The sequence below is a fragment of the Nomascus leucogenys genome, chromosome 6 (assembly GCF_006542625.1).
Source record: "Nomascus leucogenys isolate Asia chromosome 6, Asia_NLE_v1, whole genome shotgun sequence".
Classification (NCBI taxonomy): domain Eukaryota; kingdom Metazoa; phylum Chordata; class Mammalia; order Primates; family Hylobatidae; genus Nomascus; species Nomascus leucogenys.
This window is the reverse complement of record NC_044386.1, coordinates 40,154,147-40,179,750: the sequence shown is the minus strand read 5'-3', so window position 1 is coordinate 40,179,750 and position 25,604 is coordinate 40,154,147. Positions and strand designations below refer to the sequence as shown.

Below are 25,604 nucleotides of genomic sequence, written 5' to 3'. Positions count from 1 at the left end.
GAGTGCCTGTAGTCCCAGCTACTCAGGAGGCTGAGGCAGGAGAATAGCGTGAATCCGGGAGGCGGAGCTTGCAGTGAGCCGAGATGGCACCACTGCATTCCAGCCTTGGGAACAGAGCGAGACTCCGTCTCAAAAAAAAAAAAAAAAGGCTCTGACACATTCCAGAGAACCTAGAAGGCCATGCACATGTACAGAGCTGTATACATGTCCAGGAAAGATCTTAGCAACTCCCATCTCTATCTGACCTTGAGGTTCTGTTAACACAGCAAGTAAAGGCTAAAGCAGTTATAAACTGCTTGATGGGACACTGATAGTGTGCTCTATAAAGAGCTCCCCAACAAAAATGTAGAGACGTACTGCTTTAAGACATTTAAGAAAATTTCTGTCCAATGATCAGTTTGTTCAGTAAACTACCTATGCAGAGACTTCAATGGCCATACACACAAAATATAGACTGTACAGAATTACGTGAAAGGAATTACAGAAGTCCAGGAAAGTCGCTAAACCAGTAACAATAAGAAACGATGTCTGCCTCATCTAAACTAGTTCCAGTGGGATAGGAAATTAAGAAACTTCAAATACAGTGTGTAGTCGAAGATGATAAATTTGCAACAGTGGAGATGCAGATCACTGCTTCTGAGGACTATGTGCAGTCAATGGATGTGGCTGCTTTCAACAAGATCTAAAATCCATCCTGGATCACTGCACTTAAATAAAAGCTTGGGGCCGGGCGCAGTGGCTCATGCTTGTAATCCCAGCACTTTGGGAGGCAGAGGCAGGCGGATCACAAGGTAAAGAGATCGAGACCATCCTGGCCAACATGGTGAAACCCCCATCTCTACTAAAAATACAAAAATTAGCTGGGCGTGGTGGTGTGTGCCTGTAGTCCCAGCTGCTCAGGAGGTTGAGGCAAGAGAATCGCTTGAACCCGGGAGGCAGAGGCTGCAGTGAGCCGAGATCACGCCACTGCACTCCAGCCTGGTAACAGAGTGAGACTCTGTCTCAAAAAAAAAAAAAAAGCAAGAAACCATGTCTGGCCAAGTATGGTGGCTTATGCCTGTAATCCCAGCACTTTGGGAGGCTGAGGTGGCCACATCTCTTGAGCTCAGGAGTTCGAGACTAGCCTGGGCAACATGGTGAAATCCTGTCTCTACAAAAAAATACAAAAATTAGCCAGGCATGGTGGCAAGCATCTGTGGTCCCAGCTACTTGGGAGGCTAAGGTGGGAGGATCTCTTGAGCCCGGGAGGTTGAAGCTGCAGTGAGCTGAGACTGTGCCACTGCACTCTAGCCTGGGTGACAGAGCGAGACCCTGTCTCAAAAAACCAAACCAAACGCAAACAAATCACGTCTGAGAGACAGAATGGGGGTGAGGAAGGTGGGGGGCGGGATCTAAATAAAACTTAATCCCAGCACTTTGGGAGGTCAAGGCAGGTGGATCACGAGGTCAGGAGGTCAAGACCAGCCTGGCCAAGATGGTGAAACACCCTCTCTACTAAAAATACAAAAAAATTAGCCAGGTGTGGTCGTGGGCACCTGTAATCACAGCTACTTGGGAGGCTGAAGGAGAGAATTGCTTGAACCCGGGAGGCGGAGGTTGCAGTGAGCCGAGATCTGCCACTGCACTCCAGCCTGGGCAACAGAGCAAGACTCTATCTTAAAAAAACAAACAAAAAAAAACCAAAAAAAAAAAAACTTTTTTTTTTTTTTTCATTTTGAAAATTGGATTTTTTTTTTTTTTTGAGACAGAGTCTCTCTCTGTCGCCCAGGCTGGAGTACGCTGGTGAGATCTCAGCTCACTGCAACCACCACCTCCCCGGTTCAAGCAATTCTCTGCCTCAGCCTCCCAAGTAGCTGGGATTACAGGTGCCCACGACCACACCTGGCTAATTTTTTTGTATTTTTAGTAGAGACGGGGTTTCACCATCTTAGCCAGGCTGGTCTTGAACTCCTGACCTCATGATCCACCCGCCTCGGCCTTCCAAAGTGCTGGGATTACAGGTGTGAGCCACTGTGCCCAGGCCAAAAATCTGATTTTTAACAAAAAAAATGATGAGACATACAAAGAAACAGTAAAATACGGCTCATGCACGGGGAAAAAAGTCAACAGAAACCATCCCTGTAGAAGCTTAAACACTGCATTATTATAAACAGCCAACATATAATACTACTGTCTTCCTCTTTTCAAAGGGAACTCTTCAGAACATATTACATGCCTATCTGGTTCAAGAAACAATTCAACATGTTACTGTGTTTATACTGAAAAGCACTGACGGTTTTAGGTACTACTGGGATCCCAGTTTTTTTTTTTTTGTTTTTTTTTTTTTGTTTTTTTGAGACGGTCTCACTCTCACCCAGGCTGGAGTGCAGTGGTGCAATCTCGGCTCACTGCAACCTCTGAGTCTCCCACGCTCAAGCGATCCTACCACCTCAGTCTCCTGAGTACCTGGGACTACAGGTGCATGCCACAGTGCCAGCTAATTTTTGTATTTTTCAGAGTTGGCATTTCACCATGGTGCCCAGGCTGGTCTCAAACTCCTGAGGTCTAAGTAATCCACCCACCTTGGCCTCCCAAAGTGCTGGGATTACAGGTATGAGCCACTGCGCCAAGCTTGGGATCCCAGTCTTGAACCTTCTCCAAAGTGACATACCACTCACTATCATGAGCAGCAAAAGGGCCACAGAGAACATTCTTTTGGAAGGCTCTCATTCAAGATTTAACCACAAATCTGACATCGCCCCATCCATATATATTTCCTTTAATCTTTTTGAGAAGAGATGGCCTGATCAGGTTTATATCGTCAGAACGCATCTCTATTTTGACATCCATGCTCAGGTCTCTCTGCAAGAGTACTGATCTGGTTTTAATTGGCATGTATCCATCTATCTATTCACAAATGTTTCCTGTACACCTGCTATATGCCAGGTGCTAAGCATCAAAGAATATATATACGTATCAAGCTCTTGTCAGAAAGGTTCAATCTTGAACTGTCAAACTAATAGATGATATTTATGGACGAGTACAGTTCAGTATTCTTAGAGTCATCTAAATTTTTATCTCTTAAAAAAACTTTTATTCAGCCAGGCACGGTGGCTCACACCTGTAATCCCAGCACTTTGGGAGGCTGAGACGGGCAGATCACTTAAGGTTGGGAGTTTGAGACCAGCCTGGGCAACATGGTGAAATCCCCACCTCTACTAAAAATACGAAAATTTGCTGGGCATGGTAGCGGGCACCTGTAATCCCAGCTACTCAGGAGGCTGAGGCAGGGAGAATTGCTTGAACCCAGGAGGTGGAGGTTGCAGTGAGCCGAGATTGTGCCACTGCACTCCAGTCTGGGAGACAGAGCAAGACTCCATCTCAAAAAAATAAAATTCCAGTAGAGTCCTCAGAGAAATAAATTTTATCTTTTAACTAAACCACAACAGTGAGTTAAGATTAAATCATTGTGCCGCCATGTGAAACTGATGTTACCAAACTGTTTTGGCATCACGCCAATGATCTGTATTGAGAAACATAAAAAACAGTACCAGGAGGTAATAGTTCATACTTAGAGTACTCAGAGTCATTTAGCCAGACACCATGCAAAATGCTTTGCATGCATTAATTCATTCAACCCTCACAACTAATCAAATCCCATGTAGAAAGTACCGTTAATTGCTCTCATTTGACAGAGGAGGACACAGCTGACAGGAGGGTTAAATAACTTAATTAAGGCCACACAGTGGTAGAAGCAGGATGTTAACCCAGGGAAACTGACTCCAGAGCTCTTGTTCTTAGTAATTATGTTACACTGCCATTATTCATCAAGTAAGGATGTTGAGGTCTTTGTTCATTATATCCTTTCATGTTTACTCTTTTTTTTTTTTTTTTTTTTTTTAAAAAGGGTCTCACTTTGTTCCCCTAGCTGGTATGTAGTCAGTGGCGTGATCACAGCTCGCTGCAGCCACAACCTTGCCAGGCTCAGGTGATCCTCCCACCTCAGCTCCTGAGTAGCTGGGACCACAGGCATGCACTACCACGCCCAGCTAATTTTTGTGTTTTTTGTAGAGGGGGTTTCACCATGTTGCCCAGGCTGGTTGTGAACTCCTGGGCACAAGCTATCCATCCACCTCAGCCTTCCAAAGTGCTGGGATTACAGGCGTAAGCCACTGGGCCTGGCCTAATGTTTTCTTAATACTTCTCAGGAGAAATTTTAATACTAGGAATGGCTCCTCAGCAATTGATTTGCTCTCATCTTCTAACAAGGAATAATGTAACTCAATACTCTTTTTCTTTGAACTAGGTGCACTTAGGGCTAGATTTAGCGCATCTACTATAGACCTTATGGTATGCGTTTTTGGCTATCATACTTCTAACTTGAAATGATTATCTCCTTATTCCACCAATTTATTTATTTCCACCTATTTCCTTAAACAGTATTATGTTAATCTTTGTAAGCCAAACCCTTTGTAGGATAACGCTTGGTACAAACAATAACTTGAATCCAACAAAACAGTTTATAAGGATCCAGATCCTTAAAAAGCTGTCTAGACTTATTTTATTACATAGCAAAGATGCTACTTTAATATTAGCAGTTTTAACACATGAACAGAAAATCAAAGTCAAATGAAAGAACAATCAGTATCCAGAAAAATTTTTTATAGATCCTTAAATATTCTTAATTCTTCTGAAGAACTCTTGTTCTTCATGGCATGACACATACTATAAGTTCTTCACTAACAGAATGAACATGACTGAATATGACTATCTGAAACCCATTAAAGAAATTAAGTACCTGACTTCAAGGGCTTTGATAGCTTCTAGCATTTGTAGAAACTCTGCTGCTTTCCATACATCATTGGCTTCTTCTTCTCCTTGTATCATTAATTTTGCTGTATATGTGAACTCAATTAAATGGCGAAAGGCCATTTTACTAACACCTGTAAAGAAGATGTACATTAGAGCATGTAATCATATTGACTCAAATCTTACAATGTTTAGTAAAGAAAGAAAAGCCCAGGGCTTGGAGCTTGATGAGTATTTATTTTTGAAAACTATTTTCTGGAAGAATTCTCATTAGCAATACAGTAATATTACAGCCAAATTTCAGCACTACCTAGCTGGAAAATCTTAAACTACTTTAATATTTTTCCGGAAGATTTCCTGAGGCTCTTGGAGAACAGTAAGATTCTATCACTCAAATATATGAATTGGCTATTACATGTCAGACATGCTACATTTCTTGCCAGGGAGATTACAGCTGTGCCAACTCAGCTCCAAAATCTTCAATAGCTTTTCACAACTTAGCAAACAAAATTTAGTACCTCTCTGACTTTATTTCAAGGCCCTTCACATTATTTTCCAATTTAGCTTCCAAATTTTAAACGACATCACACACACACTATATACTATTTCTCAAACAAACCCTGCACTAATAGCTGACTCGCCTTTATTTATTTGAGACGGAGTTTCACTCTTGTTGCTCAGGCTGGAGTGCAACAGCGTGATCTTGGCTCACAACCTCTGCCTCCCAGATTCAAGAGATTCTCCTGCCTCAACCTCCTGAGCTGCTGGGATTATAGGCAGGTACCACCACACCTGGCTAATTTTGAACTTTTAGTAGAGATGGGGTTTCTCCATGTTGGTCAGGCTGGTCTCAAACTCCCGACCTCAGGTGATCTGCCCGCTCAGCCTCCCAAAGTGCTGGAATTACAGGCGTGAGCCACCGCGCCCAGCCTGACTTGCCTTTATTAATACCCTCCTAGTTGGATGCTTAATCATTTTATCTCTGGTTATACTCATCCTACCACCCACCCCTTAAAGGTCCAACTTTAATATCACATGTTCAATGAAACCTTTTAACATTTATTGTAATAAGAACATGATATCTACCCACTTAACACATTTTTAAGTGTACATTGTTGTTGACTCTAGGTACAATGTTGCACAGACCTCTAGTTTATTCATCTTGCTCAATTGAAACTTTATGCCCACTGATTGGTAACTGCCCATTTCCTCCTCCCTCCCAGCCCCTAGCAACCCCTATTCCACTCTTTCAATCTATTTGAGATAGCTCATATGACTGAAAGTGACTATTTTAGATTCCTCATATAAATGGAAATATGCAGTGTATGTCTTTGTGACTGGCTTATTTCACTTAGCATAATGTCCTCAAGGTTCATCCATATGGTTGCATATGCAGAATATCCTTGTTCTTAAGAGCTGAATAGTATTCCATTGGATACATATACTACATTTTCTTTATCCATTAATCCGTTGATGAGTATTTATTTCCTCTTGTGGCTATTGTAAATAGTGCTGCAATGAACATAGGACTGCTAAAACTTCAAGATCCTGAATTTCAGTTCTTTTGGATAAATGTTCAGCAAGTGGGATTGCTGAACTGTATGGTATTTTAATTTTTTAAGGAACATTCATACTGTTTTCCATAATGGCTGCACCTATTCCTGCCAACATTGTGCAAGGATTCCAATTTATTTATATCCTCACCAATACCAGTTTTTTTTTTTTTTTTTTGATAGCCATCCTGGAAGGTGTGAAGTGACTGATACCTCATAGTGGTTTTGATTTGCATTTCCCTGATGACTAGTGATACTGACCATTTTTTTCATGTATCTGTTGGCCATCTGTATGCTCTTTTTGGAGAAATGTCTATTCAAGTTCTTAGCACATTTAAAAAAACATTTTTAATTTAATTTTTTTCTGCATCATTTCGACTGTTTTTAATTGGGCAGATATTTTTTACTATCAGTTGTGGGAGTTTCTTATATATTTTTGGGATTCATTCCTTATCATTTATTTGGTTTTGCAAATATTTTCTCCCATTCCTTAGATTTCCTTTTCACTCAGTTGTTTCCTTTGCTGTACAGAAGCTTTTTGGTTTGATGTAATCCCACCTGTCTTATTTTCTGTTGTTGGCTGTGCTTTTGATGTCACATCCACGAAATCACTAAGAATGATGTCGTGAAGCTTCCCCTCATGTTTTCTTCCTGGAGATTTACATTTTTTGATCTTATGTCTAAGTCTCCAATTCATTTTGAGTTTTTTTCTTTTTATGGTAGAGAATAGGGGTCCAATTTCATCTTTTTTCATGTGAATACCTAGTTCTTCCAACATCATTTGTTGCAGAAAACATTCCTTCCTTATTGTGCATTCTTGGCATCCTTGAAGATCAGTTGACCATATTATCTGCATGTTTTCATTTGTGGGCTCTTTATTCTGCTCCATTGGTTTTTATGTCTCTTTAAGCTAGTCCTATACTGTTTTGGTTATTGTAGCTCTGTAAAATACTTTGGTATCAAGAAGTATGATGTTGGCTGGGCGCAGTGGCTCATGCCTGTAATCCCAGCACCTTGGGAGGCCAAGGCTGGTGGGTCACCTGAAGTCAGGAGTTCGAGATCAGCCTGGTCGATATGGTGAAACTCCGTCTCTACTTAAAAAGAAAAAAGAAAAAAAATTAGCTGGGGGCGGTGGCACGCACCTGTAATCCCAGCTACTTGGGAGGCTAAGGCAAGAGAATCATATGAACTGGGGAGGCCGAGGCTGCAGTGGGCCAAGATTACACTACTGCACTTCAGCCTGGGAAACAGAGTAAGACTTCCTCAAAAAAAAAAAAAAAAAAAAAAAAAAATGATGCCTCTAGCTTTGTTCTTTCTCAAGACTGATTTGGCTAGTCCATGATTTTCTGTGGTTCCGTATGAATTTTAGAACTGCTTTTCCTCTTTCCATAAAACAGAAAAAAAATTCCATCAGGATTTTGAGAGGGATTGTATTGAATCTGTAGCCCATTTTCTGTAATACAGGCTGGATATCCCTCATATGAAAAGCTTGGGATTCACAACTGTTTTGGATTTTAAAATATTTGCATTATACTTGACACAGGTTGAGCATCCCAAATCTGAAAATCCGAAATCCAAAATGCTCCAACAAGCATTTCCTTTGAGTCATGTTGATGCTCAGAAAGTTTCAAATTTTATAGCAGTTCATTTTTTTTTTTTTTTTTTTGAGACCAAGTCTCACTCTGTTGCCCAAGCTGGAGTACAGAGGTGCGATCTCAGCAACCTCCACCTCCCGGGTTCAAGTGATTCTCCTTCCTCAGCCTCCCGAGTAGCCGGGACTACAGGCACACCACCATGCCCCGCTAATTTTTGTATTTTTAGTAGAGACAGGATTTCACTACGTTGGCCAGCTGGTCTTGAACTCCTGACCTTGTGATATGCCCGCCTCGGCCTCCCAAAGTGCTGGGATTGTAGGCGTGAGCCACTGCACCTGGCAAGCAGTTCAGATTTTCAAATTTGAGATGCTCAATCTGTATGGACAATTTAACAATACTAAGTGTTCTAAATCCACGAAGATCTATTAAGTGTCTTTAGTTTCTTTTTTCTTTTTTGAGACGGAGTCTCACTCTGTCGCCCAGGCTCGAGTGCAGTGGTGCAATCTAGGCTCACTGCAACCTCAGCCTCCTGAGTAGCTGAGACTACAGGAATGGGCCACCATACCCAGCTAATTTTTGTATTTTTTTTTCAGAAGAGACAGGGTTTCACCATGTTGTTCAGGCTGGTCTTGAACTCCTGACCTCAAGCAATGCACCCACCTCCGCCTCCCAAAGTGCTGGGATTACAGGCGTGAGCCACACTGTGCCCAGCCCAATTTCTTTCATGTTTTATGATTCTCATATTGCATGTCTCTCACCTAAGAAGGTGAAAGGTTAAGCCTATTCCTAGTTACTTTATTCTTTATGGTGTCAATATAAATGGGATTGTTCTCCTAATTTCCTTTCCAGATAGTACACTGTTAGTGTATAAAAATGCAATTGATGGCCGGGCGCAGTGGCTCACGCCTATAATCCCAGCACTTTGGGAGGCCGAGGTGGGTGTATTACCTGAGGTCCGGAGTTCGAGACCAGCCTCAACATGAAGAAACCCCGTCTCTACTAAAGATACAAAATTAGCCGGGCGTGGTGGTGCATGCCTGTAATCCCAGCTACTCGGGAGGCTGAGGCAGGAGAATTGCTTGAACCTGGGAGGCGGATGTTGTGGTGAGCTGAGATCGTGCCACTGCACTCCAGCCTGGGCAACAAGAGCAAAACTCGGTCTCAAAAAAAAAAAAAAACCGCAACTGATGGCTGGGTGTGGTGGCTCAGGCCTGCAATCCAACACTTTGGTAGGCTGAGGCGGATGGATCACCTGAGGTCATAAGTTCGAGACCAGCCTGGCCAAAATGGTGAAACCTTGTCTCTACTAAAAATACAAAAAAATTAGCTGGGTGTGATGGGGGGCGCCTGTAATTCCAGCTACTCAGGAGGGTGAGGCAGGAGAATCATTGAACCCAGGAGGCGGAGGTTGCAGTGAGCCGAGGTCACACCACTGCACTCCAGCCTGGGCAACAAGAGTGAAACTCCATCTCCAAAAAAAAAAAAAAAAAAAAAGCAACTGACTTTTGTATGCTGATTTGGTACCCTGCAACTTTACTAAATTTATTAGTTCTAGTAGTTTTTTGTGTCGTCTTTAAAGTTTTCTATATATAAGATGTCATCTGCAAAAAGAGATTGATTTCTTCCTTTCTTATTTGGATGGCATTTACTTCTTTTTCTTGCCTAATTGCTCTAGCGAGGATTTCCAGTACTATATTGAAGTGATAAGAGTAGGCATCCTTGTCTTGTTCCTTGATCTTAGAGAAAAAAGTGTCAGTTTTTCACCGTTGAGTATGCTAGCTGTGGGCCTTTATTATGTGGAGATAATTTCCTTCTATTCCTCATTTGTTCAAGAGTTTTTACTGGAAAAGGGTATTAAATTTTCTCCAAGGCTTTTTCTTCATCTATTGAGATGCTCATGTCATTTTGCTTCTTTATTGTTAGTATGGTACATAACATTAACTAATTTTCGTATGTTGAACTATCCTTGCATCCTAAGGATAAATCTCACTTAGTCATGGAATATGATACCTGTACCTTGCTGTTAGAATCGGTCTGCTAGTATTTCACCGCAAAGTTTTGCATCTATATTCATCAAGGATATTGGGCTATAGTTTTCTTTTTTGTGGCCTGTCTTGCTTTGGTACTGGGGTAATGCTGGCCTACCAATGAATTTGGAAATACTCCTTCCTCTTCGGTTTTTTTGGAAGGCTGTGAGAAGGACTGGCATTAATTTTTCTTTTAACATTTCATTGAATTAATCAATGAAGCCATCTTGTCCTATGCTTTTCTTTGTTGGAAGGTTTCTGACAACTGATACAAGCTCTATGGCAGTTGTAGGTCTGTTCACACTTTCTATTCCTTCCATTATTTAATCCATTTATGCCTAGTGTTCCATTATTTGAACGCTAAGTATGTGGGAGTTATTAATATTCTACTGCTCCAGGTCATCACCAAGGTCTGATTTTTCAAATTCAAAAAACTGCGATTTCAGGCATAAATGGGTTAACCATTAAACATTCTTTAATTCTCCAAGGTTCAACTCTGTAAACTCTGTACCCATTCTGATAATGACAATTCATGGACATCTCTTGACTGTAAACTACTTGAGGAAAGTGATTTTTGATCTGTATACTCACATCACAGTACCTAACAGTGCTTCCTAAAAATGCAAGAACACAAAGCAGGAATAAATGAATAAATACTAAAGTCATCTTCTTTTCTTTCTTTTTTCGAGATGGAATTTCCCACTGTTGCCTGGGCTAGAGTGAAATGGCGTGATCTCAGCTCACTGCAACCTCTGCCTCCCTGGATCTAAACGATTCTCCTGCCTCAGGCTCCTGAGTAGCTGAGATTACAGGTGCCCACCACCACGCCTGGCTAATTTTTTGTATTTTTAGTAGAGATGGGGTTTCACTATGTTGGCCAGGCTGGTCTCAAACTCCTGACCTAATGATCCGTCCGCCTCGGCCTCCCAAAGTGCTGGGATTAGAGGTGTGAGCCACCACGCCAGGCCTAAAGTCACTTTCAAAATTATGCATTTATCATTGATACTTTTGACGGTTTTGTGTTTAAAATTTAGTCCTAAAGTGATACTCTGTTTCTTTATATCTCTCAATGCTATATATTATTGGTTCAGTCTGCTAATGAAAGGCTATGAGACACTATTAAGAAAAACAAAAAGAAAATCTACATTTAACATAGATTTTAGGCTAAGAAATGCCCAAGTCCAAACTGCACACAATAGGTAAAACTGCAATTCACAAAAATATGTTCTTCCCATCTGTTTTACACATCTGAATGCGGCCCTCAGGACAACACTAAGAATGCTGGTGGAAAATCATTTAAGTGTTCAAAGCGGCATCCTCTATTTGTGTAAAGAAAGGTTCCTGGCTGGGCGCAGTGGCTCACACCTGTAATCCCAGCACTTTGGGAGGACGAGGTGGGCAGATAACTTGAGGTCAGGAGTTCGAGACCACCCTGGCAAACATGGTGAAATGCCAACTCCACCAAAAATATAACAAAATTAGCCAGGTGTGGTAGCGCGTGCCTGTAATCCCAGCTACTGGGGAGGCTGATGCAGGAGAGTCGCTTGAACCCAGGAGGTGAAGGTTGCAGTGAGCCGAGATCATGCCACTGCAATCTAGGCTGGGCAATAGAGCGAGACTCTGTCTCAAAAAAAAAAAAAAAAAAAAAAAAAAAAAAGAAAGGATACCATTCAGGAAGTTAGAACTTTCATGTTTTACTCACAGCTCTTCCATGAACTGAGTGAGCTGGGGCAATTCAGAACCTCTGAGCCTCAGCAAACTCATTTTCAAAACGTCTAAAAGCAATCTGAATATTGAGAAACACCATAAAATATAAAAAGACCGAGTTACACTACCAAATAAGCAAACAAAAATAACTGGACTCACTGAGGGCTAGTTTTATTTGGTTCCCTTTGTATTTTTTCTCCTTGTTGCTTTCATTTATTCTTTAGTATATGACAGTAGCCCAAGGAAAACACAACTAGCTTTTGCTGTCTTTCAGAAGTTTTGGCCAAAAGTTTAAAAGCACAAGAAAAATCCTCTTTAAAACAATGTGTAAATGTTTCCAAAGTAGAATGAAATTTTGATTTTTAATCAAATACACATACATAACACTTACTATATATATAAAAAGCAAGGCTCTAAATACTTTACAAGCATTAACTCACTTAATCCTCATAACAACTCTATAAAGTGATAAAACCCAGATGGTCTGACTCCTAAGTCTATGACAAAGATTTTAAATAGGATACTAACAGGATAAAAACTTCAAACTTTTCCTTCTTGCTTGGAAAAGTTTGAAGATACATGTTCTCATTCACTATAGGTTCACAATCTCTTACTCATAATTCTAAAGTCCCCCCATTTTATTTTTTTGTACACACGCACATATGCCTACCATGTTATTCTCTGGTGGTAGGATGGGTGAATTACTGCTTATTCTTCCAATTTACATCTTGACCTTTATTAATATTTTTACCAGAAAGACTTTGCTGAACTCTTGAGGGAACCACATGCTAAGGATGTAAACTATATTAGCTAGAAAATCTTAATACCACTAGGATTCTCAAATATATTAGAATTTCATGATTGTTCCTCTGCTTTCCTGCTCAAGTCCAAACACTTGTTGACAATCTTTTGAGGGGGATCTTCCACTTGGAGAAAACTTCATATGCCATGTCAACACAAAAGTGGTCAAAAAATGTGGTAAGGGCCAGGTGCGGTAGCTCACGCCTGTAATCCCAGCACTTTGGGAGGCCAAGGAAGCCTCCTGAGGTCAGGAGTTCGAGACCAGCCTAGCTAAAATGGTGAAACCCCATTTCTGCTAAAAATACAAAAAATTAGCCGGGTGTGGTGGTGCACGCCTGTAATCCCAGTTACTCCGTAGGCTGAGGCAGGACAATCGCTTGAACCTGGGTGGTAGAGGTTGCAGTGAGCCGAGATCGCGCCATTGCACTCCAGCTTGGGCAACAAGAGCGAAACTCCATCTCAAAATAAAAAAAGTGGTAAGCTTGGAGGCTGGGCGCTGTGGCTCACACCTGTAATCCCAGCACTCTGGGAGGCCAAGGCGGGCAGATCACCTGAGGTCAAGAGTTCAAGACCAGCCTGGCCAACAAGGTGAAACCCCATCTGTGTTAAAAATACAAAAATTAGCCAGGTGTAGTAGTGAGCTCCTGTAATCCCAGCTACTCAGGAGGCTGAGGCAGGAGAATCACCTGAACCCGGGAGACGGAGGTTGCAGTGAGCTGAGATCGTGCCACTGCACTCCAGCCTGGGCGGCAGAGTGAGGCTCCATCTCGAAAAACAAAATAGCCGGGCGTGGTGGCTCATGCCTATAATCCCAGCAGTCTGGGAGGCCGAGGCGGGTGGATCACCTGAGATCGGGAGTTCGAGATCAGCCTGACCAACATGGAGAAATCCCATCTCTACTAAAAATACAAAAAATTAGCCGGGCATGGTGGCGCATGCCTATAATCCCAGCTACTAGACAGGCTGAGGCAAGACAATCGCTTGAACCCGGGAGGCAGAGGTTGCGGTGAGCCGAGATCACACCATTGCACTCCAGCCTGGGCAACGAGCAAAACGCTGTCTCAAAAAAAATAAAAATTAAAATTAACAAATGTGGTAAAAGAATCGAAGCATCAACCACTTCAAAACTTTTCTCATTTAACAACCAGCACTATTAACGTTCAGGAAAACTAATTTTGATGGTAGAAGAAAGTTATCAAAGCAAAAATATCATTTTGAATCTGCTCTTACTCTTATATTACTCATCTCACAATACGCATACATTATTTCTCTCCCTCACCACCATACTGAATCAATGACAAATCTTTTTGATTTTGCTTTATTATCTCTCAGCCACATTGCCTCTACCGTCCTGTATCTCTTTTATTTTTTTTTTTTTGGAGACAGAGTCTGGCTCTATCGCCCAGGCTGGAGTGCAGTGGCCTCATCTCGGCTCACTGCAATCTCCACCTCTCGGGTTCAACCAATTGTCCTGCCTCAGCCTCCCCAGTAGCTGGGACTACAGGCACACGCTGCCATGCCCAGCTAGTTTCTGTATTTTCAGTAGAGACAGGGTTTCACCGTGTTGCCCAGGCTGGTCTCAAACTCCTGAGCTCAGGCAATTTGCCCGCCTCGACCTCCCAAAGTGCTGGGATTACAGGCATGAGCCACCGTGCCTGGCCTCCCATTTCTCTTAAAACCAGAAGTTTCAGCTCGGTGTGGTGGCTCATGCCTCTAATCCCAGCACTTTGGGAGGCCGAGGCAGGCGGATCACGAGGTCAGGAGTTTGAGGCCAGCTTGACTAACATGGTGAAACCCCGCCATCTCTACTAAAAATACAAAAAGTAGCTGGGCGTGGTGGCACGCACCTGTAATCCCACCCACTCGGGAGGCTGAGGCAGGAGAATCGCTTGAACCCAGGAGGCAGAGGTTGTAGTGATCCAAGATTGTGCCACTGCACTCCAGCCTGGGTGACAGAGCAAGACTCCATCTCAAACAAACAAACAAAAAAAGAAGTTTCTCCATAAATCTGGCAGCAAAATTTGATCTCAACTGACATGAGGCTATGTCGTCTTTATCCCACTTATAGTGAATACTAATATGCTATGCCGCTAAACTATTAGTATTTGTATTATGTTTCTCATTACCCTTAGAAAAATTCTAAAATCTGGAATGTTGAGAAGTATGTCTGGCCTCCGAGAAGATTTGAATAAGGAATTGTGGACCTAGCTCCCTGTCTTGACTGATGAGAATCACCTATAGACTAAATAAAGTATTGGTACCAAGGGCTGGGTGTGGTGGTTCATGTCTGTAATCCTAGCACTATGGGAGGCCAAGGCAGGAGCATTGCTTAAGGCCGGTAGTTCAAGACCAGCATGGGCAAAGTAGTGAGATCTGTTCCCTACAAAAAATACAAAAACTAGGCTGGGCATGGTGGCTCATGCCTGCAATACCAGCACTTTGGGAGGCTGAAGCAGGCAGATCATTTTAGGTCAGGAGTTTGAGACCAGCCTGGCCAACATGGTGAAACCCTGTCACTACTAAAAATACAAAAAATATTAGCTGGGCGTGGTGGCGGAAGCCTTAATTCCAGCTACTTGGGAGGCTGAGGCATGAGAATTGCTTGAACCCGGGAGGCGGAGGTTGCACTGAGCCAAGATCACACCACACTGCACCCCAACCTGGACAACAGAGTGATACTCCATCTCGAAAATAGTACCAATAATAAATAATAAATGAAAATACAAAAACTAGCTGGCCTTGGTGGTATGTGCCTTTAGTTAGAAAGCTGAGGTGAGAGGACTGCTTGAACTCAGGAGGTCAAGGTTGCAATGAGCCATGATGGTACACCGCACTCCAGCCTGGGTGACAGAGCAAGATCCTGTCTCCAAAAAGAAAGTACTGGTACCTGATCTTTGGAATCAAAACTGGGATAAATATCTGGGTTTTTGTTTTTTTATTATGAGCACCCCAGGTGCTTTTTTTTTTTTTTTTTTTTTGAGATGGAGTCTCGCTCTGTCGCCTAGGCTGGAGTGCAGTGGCGTCATCTCAGCTCACTGCAAGCTCCGCCTCCCAGGTTCACACCATTCTCCTGCCTCAGCCTCCCAAGTAGCTGGGACTACAGCTGCCCGCCACCATGCCCAGCTCATTTTTTTTGTATTTTTAGTACAGACGGGGTTTCACCCTGTTAGCCAGGATGATCTCGATCTCCTGACCTCATGATCCGCCTGCCTCGGCCTCCCAAAGTGCTGGGATTACAGGCATGAGCCACCGCGCCTGGCCCCCAGGTGCTTCTAACTTATATGACCAGCCCAACACTGTCCTAGGAACAAACCAGTGACCTAATTAGCTAACATGAACCAAACTGATTAACACTTGCCCAGCTAAATGAAGTGATGGTAGATACATAATAATTATACGTCTATCAAGACTAGTTTGGTAACTTAACAAATCTCAGCAATCCCTTACTCCCTTCATAACAGAAGTGTGCAGAATACAACTTTTCTAAGAGAGTATCTAAGGAAAATGTTAAAGTGAACAACTGAATCTGAGTCTTCTCCCTGACAGAAATGCTTAGAAAGGAGTAAAAGGGGGCAGCATTCTGGCATTACTCTAGACTCAGGGAATCCCTGCAACTGGTGGAAAACTCCTACTCAAAAAGATGTATAAACATGTACAAGGATGTTTTGTCCTTGATAGCAGGGGCTAAAATTTCTGGACACTATGGTAGAGCTGCTGTTACAGAGAAACTAAGTGCCATGGATCTGTGGTTTCAGGTGAAGTAGAAAAAGAATGAATTTAGAAAACTGGAGGTTCGGGTTAGAAGGTTGTGTGTTCTGAACAAAGGAATGAATGTCTGCTGAAGATTTTATATGGTGTGAATCCAAGCCACAAAGCTGAGCTGGGATCTAATTAGCTTCAATAGCAACAAATCTGATTTGAAGTCAAAGATGAACCTGTGGTTCTCATCAAAGGTAACTTACTTTAACCAGGAACACAGAAAACACGGAGGGTGAGCTCAGCTTGCACCTAATGAGTTTATACTCATAGAGAATATTACAATCTAAATTTATATACACGTCATTTGCTTTTACGCAATCCTGTAACACAGTGGTCCCCAACATTGACTGCACACTAGAATCATGCTAGGGCAGTGCTGCTCAAATTTTACTGTGCGTAGGCATCACCTGGGGATCTTGTTCCAATTCAGCAGGTCTGGAATGGAACCTGAGTCTACATTTCTAACAAGTTTCCAAATGATCCCCATGTAGTGGTCCTCAGACCAAAACCTACATATCAAGAACCTAGAGAATTTTTAAATATAGTTGCCTGGATCCCACTCCTGAAAGACTTTTAATTATCTGGAGATACAACCTGGGCATTTATATTTGTAATAGCTTCCCTGGTGTCTCTAATGTCCATCTAATGTGCCATGCTAAAAGTCATTATTTATATTTTACGAGTGGGGGATGGGGTCCCAGTTCTAGCTAAGATGGAGAAAGCACCATTCCACCCTATCTTGTCCATTGATTACTACTAAAAATCCTGGAAAGAATACATAAAACAAATATACAAGAACTCTGAAAAGTTAAGTTGAAGCAAGCAGACTGGGGAGAGAAATCAAAACTCAAAACCGTAGTGAGTTTCCTGGTTTTTTTCTCCCACATATGTCAGCTTAGACTTGAGGACAGCCCAAATCTCACTAACTGTGCAGTGAGTGAAGACAAAGTTCCAAGAGAAACTCCTTCTGGCTAGAGAACCAGAAAAGATGATGAGTGGGAGAGGGACAATGGGGAGGGGTGGGTATCTGGTAATTTTTCTTCTCTCTTAGCTCTGCCTCAAGGCAAGCCCCAATCCTAAGTCTGTACACCTGTGGCTGGTGGCTGTCTCCTAAACTCTAAAAAGTTCTTCTGACAAAAGAACTAGGAAAAAGACGACGATCAGAAGAATATGGAAGACGGAATTCATTTTATTTTTTTCTCTAACTTTTCTCTCTCTCCATTTTGTCCAGGAAATGAGCCCCTCTACAGAAAACATATGAAAGCACAAAGTTAAAATCCCAGTTTTCTCACCAAAGAACCACGAAAAGAAACTCTTGGAAGCTGGCCGGGCGCGGTGACTCACACTTGTAATCCCAGCACTTTGGGAGGCCAAGGCGGGCGGATCACGAGGTCAGGAGATCGAGACCATGGTGAAACCCCATCTCTACTAAAAACACACAAAAAAATTAGCCGGGCGTGGTGGCGGGCGCCTGTAGTCCCAGCTGTTCGGGAGGCTGAGGCAGGAGAATGGTGTGAACCCGGGAGGCGGAGCTTGCAGTGAGCTGAGATTGCGCCACTGCACTCCAGCCTGGGCGACAGAGCGAGACTCCGTCTCAAAAAAAAAAAAGAAACTCTTGGGAGCTTGTGTACAAGGGAAGTCATGGAGAGGAGAAACGTCCTCTAAATTTGTGTATACAATCTCAAGTTTACCACCAAGATGCCCATGTGTGAACTGACCCAAGGCAGCAGAGCAAAGGCGTTGAGAACTGCACAATGGCATGGATGGCACACCTGGGACCTAAACGGCAATACAAATATTTTGAAAACTAAGTTCAAACTGGATCCACAGCCCACAGAGGCAGTCTGAACCTAACCAGGTTAACTGCCCGCTAAAGCAAAACCAAAAAACCAAAAATATTTTCCAGAGGATTTTAACAGTATCCAGTTTTGTAACAAAATATTCAAATGTCCATGACATACTCCAAAATTACGTGACATGAAAAATAAAGGAAGCCAAGATGTCTACGGTCACACAACACACCAACAGTTAGAGCCAGGGCTAAAACTCAGTTTTCTAACTAACCATATGCCCAGGGCTTTCTCCACAGCCAGGTGACCTTGCTAGACAGTACAGTAACCCCAAAGTTAAGGGCTTAAGATACTGAGCCAAATTAATTATTTAAACCTGAATCTGACCAAATGACAGAAATAAAGTGTGTGTCTGTTTTGCTTTCTTATCTATCTAGAGTTCAAATACTGAAGACTTATGCGTGCCACATCTCAAGGTGACTAGTCTTCAGAAGACCAGGCTCTACTTCTACTTCTCCAGGTAATGTGTGCTCATTCTACCAGCAACAAATATTCCAGCTTGGGCCACTTTTTCTTTTTTTTTTTTTTTGAGACAGAGTTTCACTCTTGTTGCCCAGGCTGGAGTGCAATGGCGTGACTCGGCTCGCTACAACCTCCGCCTCCCAGGTTCAAGCGATTCTCCTGCCTTGGCCCTCCTGAGTAGCTGGGATTACAGGTGCCCGCTACTACGCCTGGCTAATTTTATATTTTTAGTAGAGACGGGGTTTCACCATGTTGGTCAGGCTGGTCTGGAACTCTTGACCTCAGATGAACTGCCCGCCTCGGCCTCCCAAAGTGCTGGCATTACAGGCATGAGCCACCGCATCCGGCCAGGCCACTTATTTTTTAAGACTTAAAAATTCTGCTCAGACTTGGCCAGTCATGGTGGCTCACGCTTGTAATCCCAGCACTTTGGGAGGAAGAGGCAGGTAGATCACCTGAGGTGGGGAATTCGAGACCAGCCTGATCACACCATTGCACTCCAGCCTGGGTAACAAGAGCTAAAATCCATCTCCAAAAAAAAGAAAAAAAAAAATTCTGCTCAGACTCAAAACTCCTCTTTGAAATCTTTCCTCTCTAAGGAAGACCAAACCACTCATTCTCCCTCTTCAGTGGTACCATTTCACAGTAATAGTCTTTGCAATACTTTTTGTACTCCTTTATTTGCCTGTTGCTCACCTGCTATGAAATTTTCCGACTTCTTTAAGGGACATCTTATTCATTAATTCTTCATCTCCTGGGTCCTAACATAGTACATAATATATTATAGGTATTCAATATGATAAACTGACTTTTTTTTTTTTTTTGAGATAGGGCCTTGCTCTGTCGCCCAGGCTACAATGCAGTGGCAAAATCATGGCTCACTGCAGCTTTGACCTCTTGGGCCCTAGCAATCCTCCCAGGCCTCAGCCTCCTGAATAGCTGGGACCACAGGCATGTGCCATCAGACTCAGCTAATAATTTCTTAAATTTTTTGTAGAGAAGAGGTCTCCCTAATGTTTCTTAGACCGGACCCTGTTTATCAAGTTTTGACAATGCACCAAATATTATGCCAGGCATTCTGCATGTTATCGCAATTAGTCTTTATAATCCTATGAACCCACTTTTCAGATGAGGAGAAAAGTATGCAATTGAGGTAAAGTAACCGGCCTGGGGGGTCACGTATTTAATAAGCCTCAGGTGTGAATGAATTCATGGAGGATTGCTTTGTAGTAGAAACCACTATCTGGGCAGTTAAGAGTCTCACTTTATGAAGTTTTGTGGATTTTCATAATTTTATCTCTGTCCTGATTATAGATATTAAAAGATACTCTAGCTGCAAATATATCAGCTATAATGCTAAACTGGAATATACCAGAATTAAAGAATATTCTTAACTCTTTTTTGTTTTCTTTACTCCCCTAGGCATCAAAGGGAAAAAAAGAATGTTTCTACACAACCCATTCAGAACAAAGAATATGTACACAATGAAACAGATATAAAACCAAAACCCAAGAACCCTAAAAGAAGCTAAAATTCTGTAATTACGTAGGCAAACACTTATTTCCCGCTGTTTTAGATTTTGATGCTGGTGGTAGGGGAGGAGTTACTGCAGCAGCAGAAGAAAAAGCATGGTCATTAATAGCACAAACTTAATTCCTTGCTAGTTGGGCAACCCTGGGCAAGTAACCTTTTAGAGCCTGTCTCCTGAAGTGTAAATTATTACAAATAACACCACTTCCTTTTTGAAAAGAAAAGAAGAGAAAAGACAAGACAAGACAAGACAGGATCTATGTTGCCCCAGGCTGGCCTCGAACTCCTGGGCTCAAGCAATCCTCCTGCCTCAGCCTCCCGAGTAGCTGGGACTACAAGCACAAGCCATCCTGCCCAACACCAAAGGTTGCTGTGAGTCTTAGACGATACACAAAACTACATATCACAACGCCTGGCACTTGGCAGGTTATTATTAGAAAAATGTCTAGAAAGTACAAAAATCACTTTTTGCTTCAAGGTAACAGGTAGTGATCCATCCCACTGTAAAGTCAGAATTTCCTCTAAATGCTACTTCAGCTCATTTTTCCTAGCTTTCTCCCTATTATGGCAGCCCACTTCACACTGCATGTCACCTGTACCTCTGCTAGTACATCACTACTTCCGCTAGAGTACAGTAGAAGCTTCTACTGTAACCTGCAGCATCTCCACCAGTCTGAAACGTAAGCCCACTGAACAAAGATAGTAATTCACGTTTAATACGTGTTTTCAAAAGACAATGACCACCAGTTTCCACAATGGAAAAGACCAACATCTACCATCTAAGTTTTTCCTGGCAGATCATTCAACCAAGCACTTCACTGAAAGTAAGACTTCTCAGGTATCAAAAGAACAATTTATCCACCTTTACCTATAGGAATTACTGATGCCTATTTCCTATGGTTGTCTTGCTAAACTGTCTAAAACTGCTCCACCAATTGTTTGCTAAGCATTGTATTTAAAACAAGCATTTAAATAAAATGCCTTCTTTGATTTATTAAATAAAAAAAAAAAACAACAATCATTTACCTTCTATCTCCACCAAAGGTTCTTGGGTAAACTCCTGAAAGAATTTGTAGAAGAACTTACTACAAGCAGCCAGAACAGCCTTGTGAGCCTTAAAATGGTGTCCTAGGTAAAATAAAAAAAAAGAAAATCATACACAAGCACGAAAATCAAATGTATTGACTATAAAAAAGACTTAAAAATCATATAAAGCAAAATAGGTCTTCCTTCATTGCATAACTATAGAAATTATTGAACTAAATGCAGGATATTCTTGGCAGCTATCTTGGCAAATGTTAATCTCAATTAGATATAAAGCTAAATCTTCACTTCACACCCCTTTAGTTTTAAAAAGGCTAATTTACAACAGTAGGTAAGGAGCCTCTTGACACTTCGTTATTTCCAATTAAGTAGTGAGAAGCATATCCAACTCAGTTGAAACTGCTAAATAAAAGGACAACCCAAAAGGTCGCATTATCATTTGGAAAGAGAGAAAAAGCCGTAAGCACAAAGCTGGATATGTCTCCTATGAAAAACATTTTAATATGCCTAATATTTGGAAGCTCCATCTATGGTAGACCCATAATTTTAAAAACAGGTTACTTGAGAAACCTATTTTCACTAAACAGAAAACATACCCAAGCTGGATTTCCTTCCATTATAGAGGCAACTCCTAAGACTGGTAAAGACCCCATTTTATTTTGGAGATTCTCAAAGGGGGTATGAGTGCTGCAAAGGAATCTCCCTCATTCTCCCTTCAAGACCATTTGGGAAACTAGAAAAGAAATCAACACTTCCCAAATGACTCCCGTAAGGGACTTCTCAAAGCTTACCAACAAGATTCTATCAACCAAACATTTTGAGACATCCTGTCCCCAACGACATCATCTTGCACTCAACAGGATGTAAGAAGTTAAAATGAGATGAACACCAGACTACGTGGAAAGCATGACTGACCAACCAGCCTTCTGCAGCACGCTCTGTGTGAGTGGACACTGACAAGTGCAATCTGGTCCCAGTGCACACACTCTGCAGACTTCGGTAGGGAGACCATAGAGGATGGGTAAAAAAAAAAAAAAAAAAAAAAAAGGCGGGTGTCCGAAGGACAGAAAAAAACTGAAGCCAAAAATTTGCTCCTCTACCCACTGCCCTACCCACCATCGACAATTAGGGTGATGTCAGTAAACCGGTCCTGCTCTCGCTGTTCATTCAATCGGTCGAGGATCATTTTATGATGTTCAGGGAACTCCTGAAGGCATTCCATCGTCTCTTCAGCCTCCATGGCCGTCGGGCTGCTCTACAAAAGAAGAGCATGATAATGTACACCCATGAGCTCGAGCCGGGGAACAAAACCCCTAAAGCATAAAACAACAACAAAAAAACCCAGCAACGTGAAAAGAAGGGGGGAGGGTGAAGCAAGAGGAGAGGAAGGCGAGGGAAGAAAGGCGAGCCAAGCGGCCGCGGCGCGTTGAGACCGGAGCCGCGGCCGCGGGACTCCGAGCCTGACCTAATTGGAGTCGGGAGACGCGAGCTGGAGCGGGGTGGGCACAGCGCCGGAGGCTCCGAGCGCCGGGGCGCGCAAGTCCAACAAGGGAGGGGACTCGACAGCCGTGGCGGCCCTCTAACGGCCCGCCAAGCCCTTCTGCCCGGCCGGGGCTCCCACCGCCCCGGGACCCGGTCCGGCCCGCGACCCACAACGACTCTCGGGTCGCCTCTCCCTCCCCCGCCCCCCCTCTTCTCCCCCGCCCCGACCGGGCCGGCACTCACTGAGGGAAGGAGGAGCGGCCCAGGCTTGCGCGTCACTTACGTCGACGCACACCGTCACCGCGTCGAGCTCCGGCTGACGCGGACGCCTTCCGGGCGCCGACCAGCAAGGGAACGGAACACGCCCCTACCCACACCCCTCAGTGGATGGGCGGGGCCAAGCGCGGGGATTTGGCGCTCACGAAGGGCGAGGGCTTGCTCTCTGAAAAGAAACCGGTCAGCGGTTTCTTGGGCTTGGGCTCGTGCAGGGCCTGGCAGTGCTAGAAGCTGGGAACCTAAGTCGCCGCCCTTCCACCTCTCACCCTCCCCAGCTTGACTCCAGGGGCGGACACTTCCCAACCCGAGCCCAGAATGAACTCGCCAACCGTCCTCACAGCCTAGCTGCTGCGCGGCCCCTCCCGCCCCGCCCCGCCCCGCCCCGCCCCCTTCCTTCCAAGACCTAGGTTGGCCCGCCTTACCTAGCTCGTGAGCCGCCCTCCTTCCTCTCCGTCCCTCAGAGCCTCTTGTTCCGTGCTTTCCCCTCCCAGGGCATAATGCGCCCCACACCTTTCCTGACCCCTAACCTGTGGGTCGCCCTCCATTTTCTTCGTGAGAGCCAGGGCACCCCCTCTGCTTGGGCCCCGCTGGCGCACGTGCGCTCGGTTGGGCACCCGGGCGGCCGCGGCGCCGGCAGCGGCGGGCGCGAGCACGTTCGGGCCGCCCGGAATCTTCCTCCGCGAATCGCGCCCTCCCCGCGCCCGGCCGCAGCACGTGCTTGCTGGGCTCAGGACCTGGAGCTGCTCAGAATTACTTACACCGGATCCCCTTACTGCAGGCCTTCCCCACTCCTTTAAAGAGTCCAGGTCGGCGCAGTGGCTCATGCCTGTAATTCCAAGACTTTGGGAGGCCTAGGCGGGCGGATCACATGAGATCAGGAGTTCGATACCAGCCTGGGCAACATGGCGAAACCCCGTCTCTACTAAAAATACAAAAATTAGCCGGACATGGTGGCGGGCGCCTGTAATCCCAGCTATTTGGGAGGCTGAGGCAGGAGAATAGCTTGAAGCGGGGAGGTGGAGGTTGTAGTGACCTGAGGTAGTGCCACTGCATTCCAGCCTGGGCGACAGAGCGAGACTGCGTCTCAAAAAAAGAAAAAGTCCAGTGACTCACAGTCAGCTGCATGTGACTGCTTCCTTAATTCCTCCAAAGAAATATTATATATAAATACATTTTGAGGATAATTCTATAATTGAGATTTACTTGTTTTTTTTCTCTCAAAGAACTTGAGAATTGGGATTACGGAGGAACTCAAATAGCTATATGCTAATAATGTAGTCATAACTTCAACAGACATGTATTGAGAATCCTAGTACTAGGCACTGAGAAGTCCAGCTGTGAACAAGGTATATGTGGTTTCTGCCTTTCTGAACCTTAAGTCTGGTAGAGTGCATAGATATTTTGAACAGTAATTGCCTAGGTGCTTACTGATGAGTTTTGCAACACCTGAAGAACGAAGTAACTGGGTGTCAAGGAAAGCCAGCTGACCTGTAAGAAGAGATGTGGGCGGGCGCGGTGGCTCACGCTTGTAATCTCAGCACTTTGGGAGGCCGAGTTGGGGAGGAGGAGTTGAACCCAGGAGTTTGAGGCCAGCCTGGGCACATAGCGAGACCCCATCTGTATTAAAACAAAAAATGTTTTTAAGTGATGTGAAGTCTAAGTGTTCTTAGCCAAAAGTATAGCACATGAGAAGGCACCAAGATTATAGCAGTCAGGAAACTGAAACAGTGTTGCTGGATAGACGCACAAGGGTGCCTTATAAACAGGCTGAAGATGTTAGATTTTATTTTTGCAAGGGGAATCCTTGACGCATGGTGACATCCTAAGATTTACTTTTTAAAGAGATAATTCTAGCCCCAATTTGGAGAACAGATTAAATGGGACAAGCTGCTAGGAGTAGAGATCAAGTGGGAGACTGTTAGTAATGTAGATGAAACCATGGGGGAAAATGGAATTAGAGAGCTGGTCAGAATCTAGAGATAGGCTGGGCGCAGTGGTTCAGGCCTGTAATCCCAGCACTTTGGGAGGCCCAGTCGGGGAGGATCGCTGGAGCCCGGGCGTTCAAGACCAGCCTGGGTGACATGGTGAAACATCGTCTCTACAAAATACAAAAAAATTAGTGATGGTGTGCATCTATTGTTCCAGCTACTTGGAAGACGGGTGGGAGGATCGCTTGAGCTCAGGGAGGTTGAGGCTGCAGTGAGCTAAGATGGTGCCACTTCACTCCAGCCTGGGCAACAGAGTGAAACCCTGTCTCACAAAAAAAAAAAAAAAAATCTAGAGATAGAACCAACATTGGCTGTAAAGCATGCCATAGATACTAAATAAATATTGCTGGATATATTGGTGACAAGGGAGAAGGAATAGTCAAAGATGGCTCCTGGATTTCTGGCTTGAGCCAGTAGATTGTTGGTACCATCTACCAAAATAGGAAATACAACTGGCGGAGCTGGATGGGGGTAGAGGATGGAACGAGAGGTGTTATTATAAGGAGATAATGTTAGAGGCCCTTGGATATATGGGCCTATATATAGTTTAGGGAAGAAGACTAACCGTAAAGATAGAGATTTGCAAGTTTACAGCATAAAGGGAATATTGAAGTGTTAAGAATAGATGGGATTGTTTAAAGAGAGTCTGCAGGAGTGACAGGCTAGCAGCTTGTAGATTGAATTGGTGTTTTAAAATATTATCATCAGCTGGTGGCTCATGCCTGTAATCCCAGCATTTTGG

At 43.6% G+C, this 25,604-nt stretch overlaps 1 protein-coding gene across 9 annotated transcripts in view; it reads right to left on the bottom strand.

The window, feature by feature from the left end:
* ZNF131 (zinc finger protein 131) overlaps positions 1-23,531 on the bottom strand; it is a 55,933-nt gene extending 32,402 nt beyond the window's left edge. For 2 of the 9 annotated variants that reach the window (XM_030814029.1, XM_030814033.1), the window contains exons 1-4: positions 23,297-23,506; positions 22,233-22,371; positions 21,099-21,200; positions 4,778-4,922 (exon numbers count right to left, since the gene is read on the bottom strand). In XM_030814029.1, the coding sequence (XP_030669889.1) occupies positions 4,778-4,922; positions 21,099-21,200; positions 22,233-22,356 (371 nt within the window). In that variant the 5' untranslated portion in view covers positions 22,357-22,371; positions 23,297-23,506. Of the gene's footprint in view, positions 1-4,777; positions 4,923-6,899; positions 7,319-21,098; positions 21,201-22,232; positions 22,950-23,296 lie in introns of those variants that run through there. The other 7 variants (XM_030814027.1, XM_003277745.3, XM_030814030.1 and 4 more) reach the window with 5 other exon arrangements.
* Between the last annotated feature and the right edge of the window lie 2,073 nt (positions 23,532-25,604).